Source organism: Colias croceus, chromosome 12, assembly GCF_905220415.1.
Source record: "Colias croceus chromosome 12, ilColCroc2.1".
NCBI classification, from domain to species: Eukaryota; Metazoa; Arthropoda; class Insecta; order Lepidoptera; family Pieridae; genus Colias; species Colias croceus.
The window spans coordinates 7,549,300-7,567,721 of NC_059548.1; the positions used below are offsets into that span (position 1 = coordinate 7,549,300).

The 18,422-nt window shown below is 33.1% G+C and overlaps 2 protein-coding genes across 3 annotated transcripts in view; one reads left to right on the plus strand and one right to left on the minus strand.

Annotated features, from left to right (window-relative positions):
- Positions 1-18,422, plus strand: part of LOC123696347 (serine/threonine-protein kinase S6KL) — a 42,640-nt gene that overhangs the window by 10,693 nt on the left and 13,525 nt on the right. The window contains exon 7 of the mRNA XM_045642468.1: positions 181-269. Within this exon, the coding sequence (XP_045498424.1) occupies positions 181-269 (89 nt within the window). The remainder of the gene's footprint in view (positions 1-180; positions 270-18,422) is intronic.
- Positions 1,560-11,516, minus strand: LOC123696349 (neurofilament heavy polypeptide). Of its 2 annotated transcripts, XM_045642472.1 has the most exons (3): positions 11,356-11,483; positions 7,739-7,768; positions 1,560-3,009 (listed from the first exon to the last, which is right to left on the minus strand). In XM_045642472.1, the coding sequence occupies exon 3, from the start codon at positions 3,006-3,008 to the stop codon at positions 1,827-1,829; it is 1,182 nt and encodes a 393-aa protein (XP_045498428.1). In that variant the 5' UTR covers position 3,009; positions 7,739-7,768; positions 11,356-11,483; the 3' UTR covers positions 1,560-1,826. The 2 variants fall into 2 exon arrangements, with proteins under 2 accessions (XP_045498428.1, XP_045498427.1); XM_045642471.1 differs by lacking the exon at positions 7,739-7,768 and having other exon boundaries at positions 11,356-11,516.

Below are 18,422 nucleotides of genomic sequence, written 5' to 3' on the forward strand. Positions count from 1 at the left end.
ATTGAACTATACGTATAGTAGTTAGGTTAGTATTTAATGCTTTTTAATAGTCCCTTTATCCTATTATTAATTAAAAAGTCTTAATTTTGCTTCTATCAGAAGTATGAAAGTGGTAATTACTATAATTTTTCATAAAACTCGAAGGCATTTTATTACTAATTTTTTTTCCTTTGTTATCAGCTCCTGAGATCCTGCAAAGGGAACCATATGGCCATGCTGTGGATTGGTGGTCGCTTGGCGTGCTGACTTGTAGAATGCTGACAGGAGAAGTGAGTACAATTTGTTTATACGTTTATAATTAAATTGTCTTAAGCTATGCTACGATGCTTAAACGTTCACGTAAAATTAACAACAAAATTGTCAGAAATAAAACTGCCTACGCGTGTAGTAGATGGAATTTCCTAACGAGCGGTATCAATAGATAGTTAGGCCATAATTTTTTAACCTAAGGAGTTAAATGTACCACTGGAAGAAACTTGTTACCACGACACAGGGAATCCTAGTGTGGGTGTGTGGCTCCTCCACTAAATCAACACTGCTTATACAACGCTGACGTATATTTTTTTTACTACATAGACGATTATGAATCTTGTTGTTTATATAGTTCTTCAATGTTTATAAATCTATAGCTTATACTTAACTTATCGGAGATAATTGAGATTTTCGCCAAGAATTGATGGGCGCCTCGTAAATAATCAGTATAAATTTCTATAGGTAAATAGCCTTATTTTATGTACTTCTTGTAAATAAGGTACATCACTGCAAAGTATCATCAAAATCTGTTCAGTCGATTTCGCGTAAATGAGTAGAAAAAAGTAACAAACGTACGCCTTACATACGCCTAATCATACGCCTTCCTAGCTATATATTTATTGGGTCCATGCTATAACTCAACAAAGAGCCATATTTATTTTACATCAAGTTGGAATGGCTATTGGCTACTATATACTTGTTAATATCATTATCATGTTTTTTTACAAATATTATATCCCCAATCAGTGGACATACAAGATACGGCTAGTGTTTTCGTATAAAATTTTAAATTCATTGTCTTTTGCGTAACTCAAATTATATTACGGTGAATTTAGATCAAACGAGCGAATGCTCAACCCCGCTATGTCAAATTATTTTAGTGTAAACAGCCGTAGAGCATTCGTTCGTTGTTATTAGAGCGTTTGAAAATATTCTATGCAATGTTCTAATACTGTATAACACTGAATACGAGTTTTCTCTAACTACACTAAAACATCACGAAAGAATGCTCTTGCTCTAGCTCTATGTTCGTAAGATGTAAATGCACCGTTAGACGAAGATCTTATATGATGAAAAGTAACATTTAATGTGAATGATTTTTTTCTTTAACGAAATAGGTATTACCTAAATACTTTATAGTGAAGATAATTGACTATACCTATCTATAGTATGATACATAATTATTATTGTGCTTCAATTTGCTTTTCTTTATTTGATTAACTTTTATACTACATATTTTAATTAATTAAATTCACATATTAAAAAATGTTTGAAGTTTATTTTAGGGTATCAAATAAAACATTATGTAAAAAACGTATTTATTTATTACTTATAGTACCGGAAATTCGATAATTTATTTGAAAATAATTACAACTTAGGTAGTTCTTCAGTTTCTACTATTTAAATAAGTCTCTAACTAGTCTGACATTCACGCGTTTTTCCGATCGTAGCCGGCGGAAACGGGAACCCATCACAAACGCACTGCATAGGGCAATTTGCCTCTTGCTGGCGGAGGGCGCGTGTCGAGGGAATTTCTGTCGACACACGCCTACCGCCTCTGGAGTTTTGCTTATCTAAGAGGAGGTAGGAGCGCTCGACTTTTCAGTTTTTTCAGCGCTAACCTCTGACGAGTCTTTGCTAGTTTCAGAACTTTCTGAGCTTTCCTCAGAACTGTCTTTAGTAGAGGCATTTAAAGGGAGAGCAGTTTCTTTCAATTCGGGTTTTTTCTCGCTTTCTTCTTTTGGCTGTGCAGGTTCAATGGGTGCTGCTTTTTCCTTTGGTGCGTCGTCTTTTTTGTCTTCAACTTTTTCCTCCTTTTCCTTTGATTCTTCACTGGATTCGGCAGATTTGACAGAAATCGCAGGTATCTCAGCTTGCTTATCTTCGGCGTTGGCAACATCAGCAGATTTTGTTTCCTCCTTGGCAGCATCGGCGCTTGTTGGTTTTTCGTCCACAGCATCACGAACTACGCGTGGCGAATCAGCGGCTACTCCAGCGTCGCCAGATTTGGGTTCAACTGGTGCTTCAGGAACGGGTGATTTTGCAGCAGGCTCTTCTTTCTTCTCTTCAGCTTTCTGTTCAACAGGTTTGGCTTCATCGACGTTTTCACTTTTAGCAGCGACTTCAGATTCTGGTGCTTCATCTTTTTTCTCTTCAGGCTCCGCTGACTTGGTAGAGACGGCAGGCTGACTTTCAGAAATAGGGTTGATTGCGGCCAGGTCAACAACATCATCAGCTACTGCAGCTGGGTTTTTAATTGCGCTAACAACGTCAATTGCTTCATCAACACTCACAGATTTAACGGCTGGTGCAACTTCTTCTACTTTTGCTTGTGATTCTTCAGGTTTGGACTCTGGTTTGGATTCGGCTTCAGGGCTTTCACTTTTTTGTTGTGGTTTTTCTTCTGAAGGGGCGGCGTCTTTAGCTGGTTCTTCTGATTTTACCTGTGGAATTTCCTCTTTCTTAGATTCTTTATCGTCCTCTTTTGCAGGTTTGGAATCTACAGCGGCTTCAATGGGAGAAGGTGCGCTCTTGGCTTCTGCGTCAATAGGTGCGCTTGCTTCTTTTTCTTCAGGTACTGGCTCTTCTTTTTTTGCTTCTGGAACCGCTGGCTGTGCATCGTTCTGAACTTTTTCTTCCCCGCTCTTTATTTCCGCTGCAGCAACTGGTGCGACAGGCACATCTGGCTTATCTTCTGCGACGGGCATGGCGAGGCTCACAGCCACTAAGGCCAGACAAACAATCAGCACCTTCATCCTGAAAAAAATATTGAAATTGTTAGGTATTTATTACAACTATGACGATGTTTTAAATTTGAACGCACGTATATGAATCGTGAGTGCGGTAAGGCCAATGTTACGCGCCGCCTCCGAGCTTAACGTTCATCGCAATTTTTCAATTAAGGTTGGATAATATAAGGGCCCGACATGCTGGGGGCGAGTGCCTATCGTCTAGTTCAATTGAATTAAAAGTTGACATGTATGAGCAGGATGTCGGCTATTTGTGAAAGTGGGTAATCAGATAGCTTTGGAAAGTTTTAAGTTCAACTTTTAATATCTACTCTGGTAAAATAATACTTATATCGTTCCGAATCTAAATAAGTCTATGTTCAAAGCTCTTAATGCCTTAGAAGCGAAGAAGTTATTTTTAAACTGTATATAGTAAAGCGCTAACTGGATATCCCAGGTCCTGTTGGAATGTAGTCTGGCGCCACTCCACAAATAGATCGTAACATCCTTCAACGTGGTAATTATAGCGTAAACCTGCTCTAGTCCCTCTTTACATGTATAGACGTTTGAAAATAATGATAGTTAACAGGCATGTCGCTTATTTTTAGCTCCAACTTTTTCTTTTTAAGCTTTTTTTAATGACCAGGCAAATAATCGCTATAGTATGCTTATATTATAGCGAACATTATTATGCTACTGCAAATTAGCGATTACTGCAAATTTTTCGGTTGAACATAATGCATTTCACGTTAAACAATTTTAAAAAAATGGAGCTACGAATAAATCTCTAATAGCTTTCGTTCGTGAAGGACATAGGTTCTTTATAAAATGCCAATAGTTTAAAATAAGTCATTATGCAGGCAAACGTTGGTCAAATACGTGGATGTTTCTAGACGTGTATAGATGAATGGACGCGAAGCTTTCATTGTGGACAGTTCCTAGCGCGTGCTAGGCAGGATGCGAAACGCGCGTTTGTAATATGGATGATCCGGCGAGACGTCCAAGGTACATTATGTGAATTTTAATCGACTCATTGTATGGAATCGGCAAGCCGAATGCAGAGATGCTATCGTATGAATGATTCACTGGTAGCACTAACTTAAGATGCTTAATTTAATCGATTCTGGCTATTTCCAACTGACGTCAAAGGTTGTGTTTGTGTACTGTATTCCATTCAAACCTCTTTCGATGTATACATACGTATTGCTTACACCTTTAAATCAATACTTTAGCTTGCAGCCGCCATAATGCTACAACGAATGCAATATTTATATTGAAACTTCGTGTCAACATAGAACAGTTATGTACGCAATTAAACAATATTTGGTAAATAAACCGTACAGAATAAAATTATATTCTGATTTATTGCGTTTCAAGTTCAATACGTAATATGTTTCATAACTGTTTTCTTACTGGGTTGTCGTAATTACTCGCTTGACTCGTTCTTAACTGAATCTTTTTTGTCTTTTATGAATTCGAGTTTTGTCATTATGCATACGATGGCATAGTCTTTTTTTCGAGCTAGCTAGTATAGTATCTAAAGGTTAAGTTTCATTTCTTAATGATAATTCCAGTTTTTCCCATTCTCCCAGCTATTGTTAAAGATGAAATAATGTTTTTCTAACTTAGTCCTTTGAAAGAACGTTAATTATCGTATATATAAAAAATAACGAAGTAGAGTACCTAGGTACGTAATATTTTATTTAAATATCCAATAGAACAGAAAAAAATAATAAAAGCATTCATCAAGTTTGCAAAACGAGTTTCGTATCCAACGCAGCGGCCATTGCCTCTACCACGATGAAATATCTCGATCCTCTCTTTGATTTTGATTTATAATGCACTGGCTTTCAATACGACTAAATGTATTCTATTCGGAACGTATGAGTTATTTGTTTGTGAGTAATTTTTTGGAAGGATATCCTCGGCGTGGTCTGGACAAGGCAAGTAATCTTCCCACACATTTGAGCAATCTTCCAATTGAATCCGATTTGATTGGCGCATGCTGTTCATTGCGCCAATCAAAAAAATATGCCGGCGATCCCACTGGTCGAGTTTGCATGACTTAGCACGTGACACCCCCTGCTGTTTATAATTATGTAACCTTTGACACAAACGAAATTATCTTTTAGGTCTTGCTCTATTTATAACTGTAATCTATAGTTAGGTTTTCTTCACATTACCTCCGCTTTTTGCCCTGCAGTTTGCTATTGTCACGATATTAATGCAATTTAACTAGGTCTGAACGTGTTTGAATGGTTTCTGAATAGGCTTTCCATTTGATAACCTGATTTTGTAGGCCTTGTAGGATTTGTCTCTTTGCGATTATTACGAAATCGAGTATGCTTGTAATTCTATACGAGCGACGCGAAATCTTCTTTTCAGGATTAATTTTACGATTCGACGTGGTTATTAAATATTTTAAAACGATGACACGTTTTTGTTGCCATTATGAGACACGGTACTCGTGTATATTCAATAGATTAACATTACAACACTGCGGTCCCCGTAAGCCTTATAAGGTTTCGTCAGCTACAAGGCCTTGCGGCTAATGTAATTATAATATCAATAGTATTCCATCATTTAATACTTTTGCGAAACCGACGGATGCTAATACATACATATGACCTTATTAAAATAATAAAAGAGTCACAATTCAATTGTGATGCGTATGCTACCGCATGAATTAGCATCGGTTGCGTCTATTACATATTATTATATTAATAAGGATAATTCGATGTCTCCATCACGGTAAGTTATCTCAACCATCAGTGACTCTAGGTCGTGACTATCTGATAGCTCAATTAAGTATTTATCATGTCACCGGTAAGCTCCGACGTCCATGTCATATCAAGGAATCATACACGTGAAGCACGTAATGACAATTTTATTATTATAAACTTTTTACCGTGCATTTACCACGAACAACGCAAAAAGTACGGCGCAGTTCCCATGGATTATCATCAACTCAATGCAACACAGGATATACGCATATCATCGTAGTAGACTCGTTGCAAAGCATTTTAAATTGGTATTCGTCATTTGTTTCCAAGAATAAATTACAATATTAATCCATTTGACAATAAGAAGCTTTATTTTTTACATTACTCACGCAAAGCCCGATCAGAAGATATAGTAATTATTATGCTTCTTGCATTTTATTACGCTAAACATGTCGGCTTATCGAATATCGTAAGCTTAAAGCTTGGGAAATTTATTGTAATTCTTTGACGAGTACACAGGAGATGCAGGGACACGACTCTTGCATCATTATTCCGATATACACAGCCATTCATCACTGAATAACTTACATTAAATTGCGATGTGCCATTAAAATTCGCACGTTTTCTGCGCGTACAGAGAATGTATACCTAAGTTTTAAGGCGCGACCGTCTAGATTGACCCAGACATTGATTTTTTTTCACAATTTACATTTTCAATGCATAAACGGCTGGCCGGTTCGCCCCTTGAATATCATTTATGCAAACATTTGAGTTATCTTCTCCAAAATTGAATGCGATTATAGATATGAACCAATTATGAGGCAGTAATATCGCATTTGAATTATAATTTCTAATACATCTCATCAAATTGCTCAAATGGAAAAAACTAAGGCCAATGTGCCGTTAATGTTTTATAATGATGCCAATTTTCGATGCAAGCAAGCAGGTCGCGTCCTTATAAGCTATAATTACTTTCGTGGGGTATTCCGAGCGATATAAACTGGACCTACAATGTTATATTGTAACGTCGATGTGAAGAGCTTGTTACATTTCGAAACCCGTTATTCAAGAGCCGATTGTGCAACGTTCGACCCACGGTTCATTGTCGCTGCATTGGGACCGAGGATCGATCCTATTATCTCATTCGGATAAATCAATGACAACGGGAAAACTTCTCGCTCAGATAGGGGAATATATACTGTTCCACATATAGACCATTAGTTGTTTTGTAACATATTGGTAGGGATCTTGAAACTCTGCATAATAAAGAACTTATAACAGTTTTTCTAATTTGTATTAATGACGGTGGAAATATGGCTAACCGATGGCTAGATTTATACTTCGTTCGTAACTAATCGATTTTTATTGCTTCACATACGGTTTTTATTTTCAAGACGATACTGCGATGGAAAATTAGAACTACTCTATTAGAAATAGCCAAAACATTAAAATCGACAATTGAAGCTTTAGTAGCAAATAAACGCCATTAATTATACAACATTTATTGTTGTCAGTTTTTAGTAAAAAAATAATGTAAAGAATAAATGAAACACTCATTTTATTATCTACTGCTTGGATAATATATATTAACTGTTCCTTTTCTTTATGAACTATGTTATTTTTGCATTGCTCAAGTAACAAAGGAGGGTAATCAAATAGTGTGGGTTGACAAAGCGGAGTAGCTAAATATAAGGAAAGCTTTGATGAAAGGGAGCCTGGCGATTAAAGAATATCTTACAAAGGCTAGTCCAAGCTTTTTTGCTATAATTTTTCGCTTGAAAAGGGTTAAGAAAACCCAATTAACTTGTTCTTTAAATTCACCCGAGACATCGTTTTCGTAGAACCAATTTTTAAATATCGGCTTTTCTCAAGTCAGCTCCTTATAAATATAACAACATTTTTTAAAACAGACATTTTCATCTCATTCAAATTGACAACATTGAACAACCACAACTAGCTACATAAAGACCAGCGATACAATAAATATTATGTACAATGGACAACTAGCACGGGGTCACCACAAACGATACTTACCACCAGTAGGAATTGTGGCCCGAAGCTGGCCTATAATTAAAATGAAATCTTAAATGCGATCACGTTAATGTAATATAAAATCTACCAGAATTATGAATAACGCTATCCAGACGATTATCGATAGGAAGTGTTAACGGTACATCGTAAAGTAAATGTTGGTCTAGCTAAGCCTTAGGTCAATGCCAGCGGATGAGCTTTCGGAGGCTAAATAACGGACCGGTTGAGCAAGTGTGAAATGTCAACAAATGTGCCCATTTTTTCCAGCCGTGGGCTTATGTAATATACTACTGCTTCTGAAGATCGTTTATTATTATATCAAAGTCATTTAAGTTCAACAGATTGAAAAGGTTTTATGCAATGAGATGTTGCAAAAGGTAAAGTTGATGTGCGGAATATATCAATGAGTTTATTGAAACTCAAATATTTACTGAATAACTTACAATTGTTTTCTCTGCATCTACAGTTTTAATATCCTATTTAAAATTGCCTCACATTATTGATTTTATGTTTCCTTTTTAGTTGGTTTCTTTTGTCGAATCATAATCTTTATATTGAATTGGTACTTATGTATAAAAACATTATATTAGAAAATTCTCAATAGTGCGTTATTTACATCAATATACACGTTTCGTCCGTTATGAAATAAAATGAAATCAAGCAATGAATCGATTGATTTTTCATGCAATAAGTGTGATCATGTAATTTTGTACATAATACAAAAGGTCATGGAGCCTCTACGGTCTGAAAACTTTGTTCAGCTTACAAAATTGACAAATAATACATTCAGTATTACATTTAAATAAAACTATTAAAACTCTATTTGAAAACTCTTACGTAGATATAACTTGATGGCAATTATTAAATTTGTTTCAGCTCTAACGACCTGTATTTTTATGACACGTTAACCTTGCTTGTCCGTGTCCGGTAAAAATACTCCTTTGAAGAATTGAAGCTATTGTTTTTAGCTTCACTAAATATCCATGATCCGTGAAAATTGTTATCATTATGTTGGATAATTGAGGCGGCAAGTAACCTTGCGGAGCTTCTAGTGTCGGATCTAATTTACCTCTTGTGCATAAGCCGGTGGCTGGCACGAACGGAAATATTGATTTCATGAAATAATGACCAACTGCATGTAGGCAAATAGTTGCAACAATGTCAATGTTAATCGAAACAGAGTCACGTTGTTTATCTCAGTTATGCAATTTTTGTTGTTGAAAACAGAGTAAAATACAATTATATATTATATGGAAATAAAGTAAAATCTACGCTATATTTAATAATAAAATATAGGTAATGCGCACGAATTTTGCGCATGCGTCATACATTGGACAGGTTGGTTATAAACGTCACATCTAGTTTATATGCGGGAAAGATTTGACCACGACTGTGCAATTTAAAACACATCATGACCGTGATCTTGGTTCTAAACTCGTGACCATAAACGTGCTTGCATTTGAGTCACTAAGAATTTTAAAATAATATTATTTATTCTTGCTTCTGAATTACTTTTCTTGTTAGGGCAGATCTTTAGAATATGACCACAGGACCATATTACTGAAGTTTTAGAATATGTTACATGGATAGAAATTAGGCATTGATTTAAAATCATCAGTTTAGGTACCTTTTGTTTAAGCTTTTGATTGAAGGGTAATTATCAGTGTTTTCTACTTTTTTTTCAATTTTAATTAGCCGTTGTGGAGTTGAGTCATGAAAACGATTAGTCTTGGTTCCCATCACGCGTGTGTGAGACGCGGTAGGCTTGATTGGCGCACTGTTTTTATCGAAGTTTTGTTTCGCTCCACACAGATTGCAGGGTCATTTAGTACTAAAGTGAGACGTTAATTACGTTTTTAACCGCGTCTGGACTGGTCAAGGGGTATTTATTGTTTATAGGATTAAATAATACAAGACTTGTTCGTATTAAAGTTGGTGTTCAGATGATAGGATATCTAATACATATTTATAAAGCACTTAAATTTTACTTTTACTATAAGGGACTTATAGTTTGTCCGAAAATATTAATTTCAATTATTGGTTGGATTTGTATAAAAATATTAACAAATAGTCAATCATGTATATAGCTATTGTGCTAAGATAACGAATCAAAGATTTATAGTTATTTTTACAAGTAAACATTAGTCATGGTAAAATTGGATGCGCATGTTCTTGTGCCTAATACGCATAGAAGAACGCAAATTATACAGCATGCAATGTGCATCTATAGTAAATAATAGTTCCTTGAAGGGTAGATAAATACTTAAGATATAACGCGAGTGCAGGTGGCCCTGGCCGGCCACGACCTAACTATGAATAAACCTGCAATTCCGAATGATTATTGTAGCAATGCCTTGTTCGTTATTTTGCATACTTTTGAAAGTAGCTTACGAGACTAAACGAATCTATTGTGGAATGCTATTAATTCTGCGCAAATAACTGTTGTCTATTCCTACAAGGTCTGTTATTTCTGCAAGTTCATTATTTAGCGTCAATTAATTAGATCTAAATCTAAAGACTATTTTTTATTCATCTCATTAGATTATTTTTAAATTAGAATTGTACGCCAAGTACTTTGTTTACAAATGTTTTACCTGTCAATTTAAAGTTATGTAAATTGCGGTTAATAATTGCGTATTTCTCGCAAGTTAAAAATTTAATCTAGATATTACGAAACTTTTTCTTATCAAGTTATGCATATATTAGTTAAATGTTATTGTAAGGTAAATCGTGCGGTTATAAAGTGAATTGGAATATTATTCATTCAATTTTACCGTTCATAGTCAAGTACCTACTCGAAAGGTTAAAGGGAATGTATTGTACAAATATGGTAGACGTTAGCCATTTGAAATCTTCCTCTGAGCATTATGTGAGTCTGCTTTATCTTGCAAATACTTATTGAAATCTATCAAACAAAATAAATTAACTGAGGTTAAGAAGCTCTTAAAGTATGCATGGTTTCAACCTTGATTGTGCTGGGAAAAGTTGCTACACAATATTTACGGCCATGTCGCTGTTATGGTTGCATATAATTATTTGATTTATGGCATTCCATTAGATTTGAATAGATACGTGAAAAGATTCGAGGTAGAATGTTTGACATTTTATGCATCGAAAGGTTATTTGATTTAAAATCATTGAAGCGTATGTGCAAATTGCTCATCATCAGGAACTGGGCGCGGGTGTTTTGTTATATCCCGACGGCTTTGTGCGGAGGACGGGGCATTGTGTAGCCAACCTTGCGTGAATACTCCTTTTTCATTTTTTATTGTCTGTTCCATTTAGTTCGAGATTGATCTTATGTTATGTATTTAAATTTTTATGATACCTATGTTTATCTATTATTATTTTTTTAAGTTTATTTTAATCCTTTAATGTTCGAATTGTTAAGAATTAAAAATATTTGAATAGATCACGAAAATTTGAATTTACAGGAAAATTTTAAAAAAAAGTAATTAATAGGTATCTACAGTTATTGTTAAACAACTTTAAAAATAAGATATTTAAAACAAATAGATAAAATATTTAAAAGTAAATTTTTACAAAAAATAATGAAGGGACTAGGCAAAACTATCTTGAAACGAAAGGACGAAAAAGGGTCCGTCGGGAATGAGACTTACCTAATAAAATTGGATCCTGTGATAAACAAGATGAACTTTCCAGAAGCACTGGCACAAAAAGAAATTTAGAAAAAAAAAATTGACTGTATGTACGGACGCTGTGACGACCGGCAATGTATTGGTGGTGGTTTGATAATGCGCCTGTTTATATAGCTAGGGAGTTTAGGCGCGTTGACTCGGCCTCTACATGGGGCATGTACATCTTTATATTATGCTTGCAACGGCGCATCTTTAGGTGTATCTAAGTAAATAAGGACTCGGACTCTTAATTTGAAGTAATGATTTCGATATTTCTTTCTAGTAGTGCGCATCGATTTATGCATATTGGTGTTGGTTTAAAATAGTATTGAACTCATTTAAGGGCGACTTAAATGTTTTTAATATTTTCGTCTTGCTAAAATATAGCAAAAAAATTAATTATTTTAATATAAAATATTTTTTTATATATGTATGTACCTTTATATCATTTTGTAGGTAAATATTCTGGACATTTTTAAGGAATAACTCTTAGATTTATTTTTATAATATAATCAGTAAAAGGAGGACTTCTTTTGTTCAGATTAACTATCCTGTTGACTTTAATTAGTTGTATATTTATTCGTTATTAATTTGGGTAATAAATAACTATAAAAATAGTATTCAATTATATATTTCTTATTATTAATTGTTTGGGTATTTTGAGGTAGAGCCAAATTAATAGAGTTTTAACTATTTATTTATTCTATTTCTTTTCTAATTAGGAAAAAATATTATTTGTAACGTAATTAGATAATTATTTTGTTTACTGCTTTAAGGAAAAGAGATGGAACTGCAGTCATTATTATTTATCGTATATGTATTGTAATTTGCATTGACTCACAGCCTTATAAAATAGTTTTCATATTCGCGAAATTGGACTATTATATAGGTACCTACTTTAATTCGGATTCGGTCACTAATCGAACTTGGTACCTACTGAAGAAGTTGTTATTGTAATTGTTACTAAATACAGTTTTATTTTAATCATGGTAAGAACAGTTTTATAAGCGTCTTCATAATATCATTTCTTTTCCTTTTTTATAAAATTCACACGTTTAAGATCCTGCTCTATTTTTAATGATCAAAGAGCTAAAAATATTTGCTTTTTTTTGTTACACTTTTTGAGATTGACGTAAAATTTTCGTCTATAATAGATTCAATTAATGGTCTATAATAGATTCAATAGGACGTTATTAGCTGGTTTCTATATCACATTCATAAACTGATTGATTATGAGTTTACCGCTTTTTTAAACGACTTCCTGTAGGGATGTCCTACTTAATTTAACGCATATTATTGCTTTCATTGTAATGTGGTGTTAATTTTTTTAATATATCTATCTGATAATGAATTTAATCAAGTTCAGGTATAAAAACCATTTTGTGCTAGTAGTCAATTCGTTTTTTTCACAACTAATTGTAGAGTATGTATGCTTATGGGTCATATGTCATACTTATAATCAGACGGTGTGTTCTCATTTCTCTTTGTCTATAAAAAACAAAAGGTCTGATCATCCGTTGTTCTAGTAATAGAGATGTATGTTTCGAAAAAAGATGCTCATATCGCGAACATATCATTGGAGTCGACGTCATTTTAATACCGTTGATTTAGCAAAGGCAAAAAGCAATCTCAAAATATTGCATATAGTACCTACTTTTAATAGATAAAAAATACATTCTATGAAACACAGTATAAGAATAGATTTTATATCCTTTGTATGATTTTTTTAACCGACTTCAAAAAAAAGGAGGAGGTTATCAATTCGGCCGGTATGTTTTTTTTTTTTTTTATGTATGTACACCGATTTCTCCGAGGTTTCTGAACCGATTTACGTGATTCTTTTTTGTTCGATGCGGGATGGTGTCGAATTGGTCCCATAAAAATTTTATTCGGATAGGCCCAGTAGTTTTTATTTTATGAGCATTTTTGTTTGTAGGTATTTGTAAATTTTGCAAGTGCAACTTTGAAGTCGGTTGTTTTTAACGCAGTTATCACTTGTCTAATTACATAACTATGGGTATTGGTTAATATTTTCTAATGTACCTTTTTTTTAATTTTCAGACTATCACAGTATGTTTACCTATAAGGTTATATATTTAATATAATAGTTAAATATACAGATAATATATAAACATTGAATATAAGGACCGGTCCTAAATGTGAAATGAAGTAACATTTATTTGTTTAACTTGTATTACTCGTATACATACATACAGCGTTTGTAGAAATTATCAGCTTCTACGAAAATTATGTTGGAATTCAATGTTTTCAATATTATTATTTTTTATTTTTTTTATTGTTATGACGTAATGTACGAATTAATGTTATTAGTGTTAAACCGTTTTACTTAAAGTAAATAAATCAGTATAATGAATTTTTTACGCGTTTAGTAGAATATAGGTACCTTTATAGTAACCTCGCTGAATTCTTAAATTTATTTTGTGAATCCTAAAAGAAAAAAACTATTTAGTATGGGTAGATTTATTATGCGAAATAAGTATTCCAGGGCATTGCTAACTGATTGCCATGCCTGTATTGTATATTGAACTTAAATGTTGCTAATTTTCAAAAGATAATCTACAAATCCCCTTATGAACTTTATATTCTTAATTAAACAAAAATATTAAAGGTAACATTGTTATTTGTTTGCTAATTTATTTTTTATTTGTTTACTTAATTTTTCCGGTTATGGCATTGCGCAGCAGTCATTAGCATATATAAATTTTCACCTCGTCAAGTTTTGTTTTTGCGATATTAAGTGTTCCACGCTTTTTAACCGACTTCAAAAAAAGGAGGTTCTCAATTCGGCCGGTTAATTTTTTCTAGTCAGAAAATTTCTAATGTTTATTATTTACTAAATTTACATGTGCATAAATCATATAAACCTATGGTGTATAATATTACTGGGGATTATTATCACACTCTTATCTCTAGTTACTCTGAGTACGAGAGATTAAAGCATTACTTATCTGGCCAAAATATAATATGTATTTAGAAAAGATACCTATATCTATCAGTAGATTATTTCTTCATATTGTACCTGTAAATACTAATATTAGGCTAGTATACCCTGTTAGTGGCATAGCTAGTGTGTTGAATAGTTTAAAATTATAATAACAGATATATATAAATAAAAAGTAGAAGTTGAAAATTTTATTTGAATAAAGCTTTTTAATAAATTTGAAAAGTAAAGCTTAGTGTATGATAATGGACAATTTTACAATTTAACGCCTTATGATTTATTTAAGAGAAATTTAAAGTAGGTAAATGATAAATTAAGTATTAATATTATTAATCCCCGCTGTATGTGAAAAGTTAAAACACCTCTACGTAGAGACTTGCCCGTGCTTCGTCTCGGAGATCGGAGTCATATGAATATTGTAGATGAAATCTGTAATTTTTGTATACGTGGCCTCTTTGTATATCTGGCTTGGATGTTTTAATACATTATTATAACTCCACTGACACCAAAAATATTGAAATTAATTAATAATTATGAATGCAGAAAAGTAATACAATAATTTTTATAACTCATCATACGTTCTATTCACGTTATAGAAATTAATACAATATAAATTGTTTTAAATTACAATTAAAACATTTGTTCGCCTTTAAATTATACAATACAATTATGTTGGTAATAAATATTTTACCATATATATTTATACATATAATAGACCATCGTCCGCGTCGGCTATTAAGCAATTTGTAGAACTTGGGCCAAAACCGTTTGGCTAATTCCCATGTGCAAAATAAAATCATATCCTTCAACGAATTTTGAGATTGCATTTTAATATCGATAATTATAAGTTAAACGGTCGGAGATCCGTATTAATTTATCACATGAATAGTGAATACAGCCTTTTGGATAGCTTCGTGTATTAAATATTTATTGTTGGTTTTCATAATGTATTCTTCCTCTTCACGTTTAGGTTCCCATTCTATCGAATAAATGTATGTATACGTTTTTGTCGCATTCGATGAATAGATAAAGATATTTGACGCATATATGTATGATGATAGGTAACAAACTTCATATTAGGTATATGGGTCATTTTCATAACTTGCTGACAGTCGCTGATAGCTTATTTCAAAGACTTGACTTATATTTTCATACATTGTAGCTGACATATAAGATAAACATATCCAGAAAATGTGAAACTGGGCATATATACACAGATTTTTTTACTTATCAAGAGATCAGAGTGGCTTATTTCAATGTCGAAAAACAGTAACAAACAAATTTACTGGTGGCTTAAAATTCAACAGATATGGTAAATAAAGCTAACAGCAATTTTAAGCTAATAATATGCATAAGATACTTTCATCAAGCTAAGTTCATAAATAGGATTAGACATTCCATTAACCTACTATTCTACTTAAGAAAAATCATTCATACCAGTTGTGCATCGACTTAACCGTCTCGACGTTAATTTCCACTGTTATTGTATACTAGCTTTCCGTCCGCGGCTTCGCCTGCTTTGTCTAAAATCTAATAAATTATACCTATACTAAAACCTTCGTCTTGAATCACTGTATCCTTTAAAAAAACCGCAACAAAATCCGTTGTTTAGTTTTAAAGATTAAAGCATACAAAGGGACATAGGGCAGAAAAAGTTTTGTACCTAGTTACCTGTGTACCTAGTTATAACTATATGAAAGAGGTTTATACTCGTTTAAATTTTTATTCTGAAAGGTTGATAACAAAACCTAAGCTGTTGAAACGTAAATCAAGCATAAACATTTACTTATTTTGATCGTCTCGACTCCTTCTCTCTTAGAAAGTAAATCCGATTATGTTATTTAAAACTATTATAGTTGTAAATAACATGCGTAAAGAATAAAGTGGAATCGTTTCAAAGATTACTAACTAGATAGTTACTAGATTAACTGCAGACTTACTACTTGACTTGTTTTCGATTGCTCTCTTTCAAAGAACATAAGTGAATGCAGTAAATAATTCGTTCATTTAGTAATTGACAAAATAGGTACATTTTTTATCGTCAATTATATTAGTTTTGTTTAGTCATTGTATATCGTACTATACAATGACTAAACTACCGGAGAGCCCATCCATACACAATTATGTACTACGCCAAAATCAGCTTAGTTGAATAAGTTAATTCCGTGCAATTGTTGTTATCTTTAGGAAAACACACAAATTCGTAGAACTTTTATGCGCTGACGGCAATTTTTTAAATCATAATTTTGATTAAGATAACCATTATTGTGGTGCACGTCTAATGCACTGGGAAAACCGAAAACGTAAACAAGCCATTTTGTATAAAGAAATATTGATGTTGTCCATTTAATTGGTCTTTTGTTTCATGCAAAACAATATTGTCACAGTTCGTAGAAAAATCATTAGCACATTCACGGTGAGTGGTGTTGACAGTTGCGCCCTGTTAAATAACACGCTGAAGTTAACGGCGGAAAATTTATGTAACTTATGGTGTTGTTGATATCAAGAAAATCCTAGAATCTCAGAGCTTACTAATATCCTTTCCATGTTAATTGCAAGTAGCCCTTAGTTCTTCTTATGACTCTCATTTGTTTCCGCTGATCATTACTCATAAACATATTATGTTGTAATTACTTTAATTGATACTGAAAGATTAATAAAGCTGCTGTCTCACTCTGTAAAAGAATATAATATAATAACCGTATCTTAAAGAAATACCGCATATCTTAACATTTTAGAATCTTTGATTATGTATTTGTAACAAGCATTTGATTTACTATCTGCTCTGTATATTTTCTTAAAATTCGTTCTGCCTCCTAATTATAATAATAATTAGGAGATTAATTTAAAATATCTGGAGATTCTGTCACTTAATAAAGTGACAGAATCTCCAGATATTTTCAAGTATCATCTGAAATATCACGAGTGCTTGATTTGCGTACAATTTTGTTGCGTACCTACTTGAGTTGGTAGGGCTTTCAAATATATACCTACAAATATATAGAGGTATTATACAATAACACCTTGTGGAGATTTCAATATCTTTTCACCTTTAATTAAATAACGAACTGGAACAGGATCTTATTCCTTTTGTTTTGTCGAAAGCGCTAAAATAATTTGCATACATGTTTTAGGGACAACAATTTCTCTTGATTCACTTTTAACATGCGAGGGTATTAACACGAAAGTTCTATCGTGTTTTTTTTTTCTACTGAACCAATATTTTACGGATTGTTTTAAAAATGCCTAGGTTTTAAATGGCTGTCCGGTGATTATTAATTTGAATTGTATACATAATACCCTCAGACTTGCTTTACATGTAAGTGTCTTGTTTCGTTCATTTTTATGCAAAAACTACTCGCGCGCATGTATTGTTATTTCTCTCTCTTTGTATGATACTGACGTTTCATCTCTGACGTTCCGTTTCGTTTCGTTTACCTACTTATTAAAAAAAAATACATATATATTCGGGTATTTCTGCATTTGGACCTTGCTGTCTCTAGCTGGGAACCGTCGATCGCCAGAAATTTTTCTATCACCATCGGTTACGGGCCGATCATCGTAGATCTGTTGCCCTAATTGATTATCTTTACGGACATATCGGTTATCAGCTCTCTGTGTCCTGTCAGATCGAAACTTTTGTTAGTCTCTACCGGTAGTTGAACGTCGAGACGACCAAGACGTCTTGCTTCTTCGCTCCTACGTCGGTTCACCATCACTTACCTTCGGGATAATCATCTTTATCCAAAACTGTCGTAGTAGGATAGTAAGTTGTTTTCTTTTACTGCAGAGTAACATATCGTTGACACGCTGTTAAGAGTCACGGTTCAAAATATAATTGTCATTCATTCAGCCTCTTTTATTACGACAAAAGTGAATTGTCTCTAAAGTCAGAGACCTTATTTTGGAGACAGGGTGTCAGTGAACCATTTTCATAAACATTGTTATAATAAAAATTAAATAATGCGAAACAAAAGATTAGACTTAGGTAATAGATATATAAGTTAGGTATATTGAAAATATTATATTATTATGAGACGGATATTACATGGATTGGTATCACTAAAACAAAAAGACTATTCGTATA

Excerpts from the sequence above, each read along its gene's own strand:
- LOC123696349 (XM_045642471.1), bottom strand. The coding sequence starts at position 3,008 with ATGAAGGTGCTGATTGTTTGTCTGGCCTTAGTGGCTGTGAGCCTCGCC.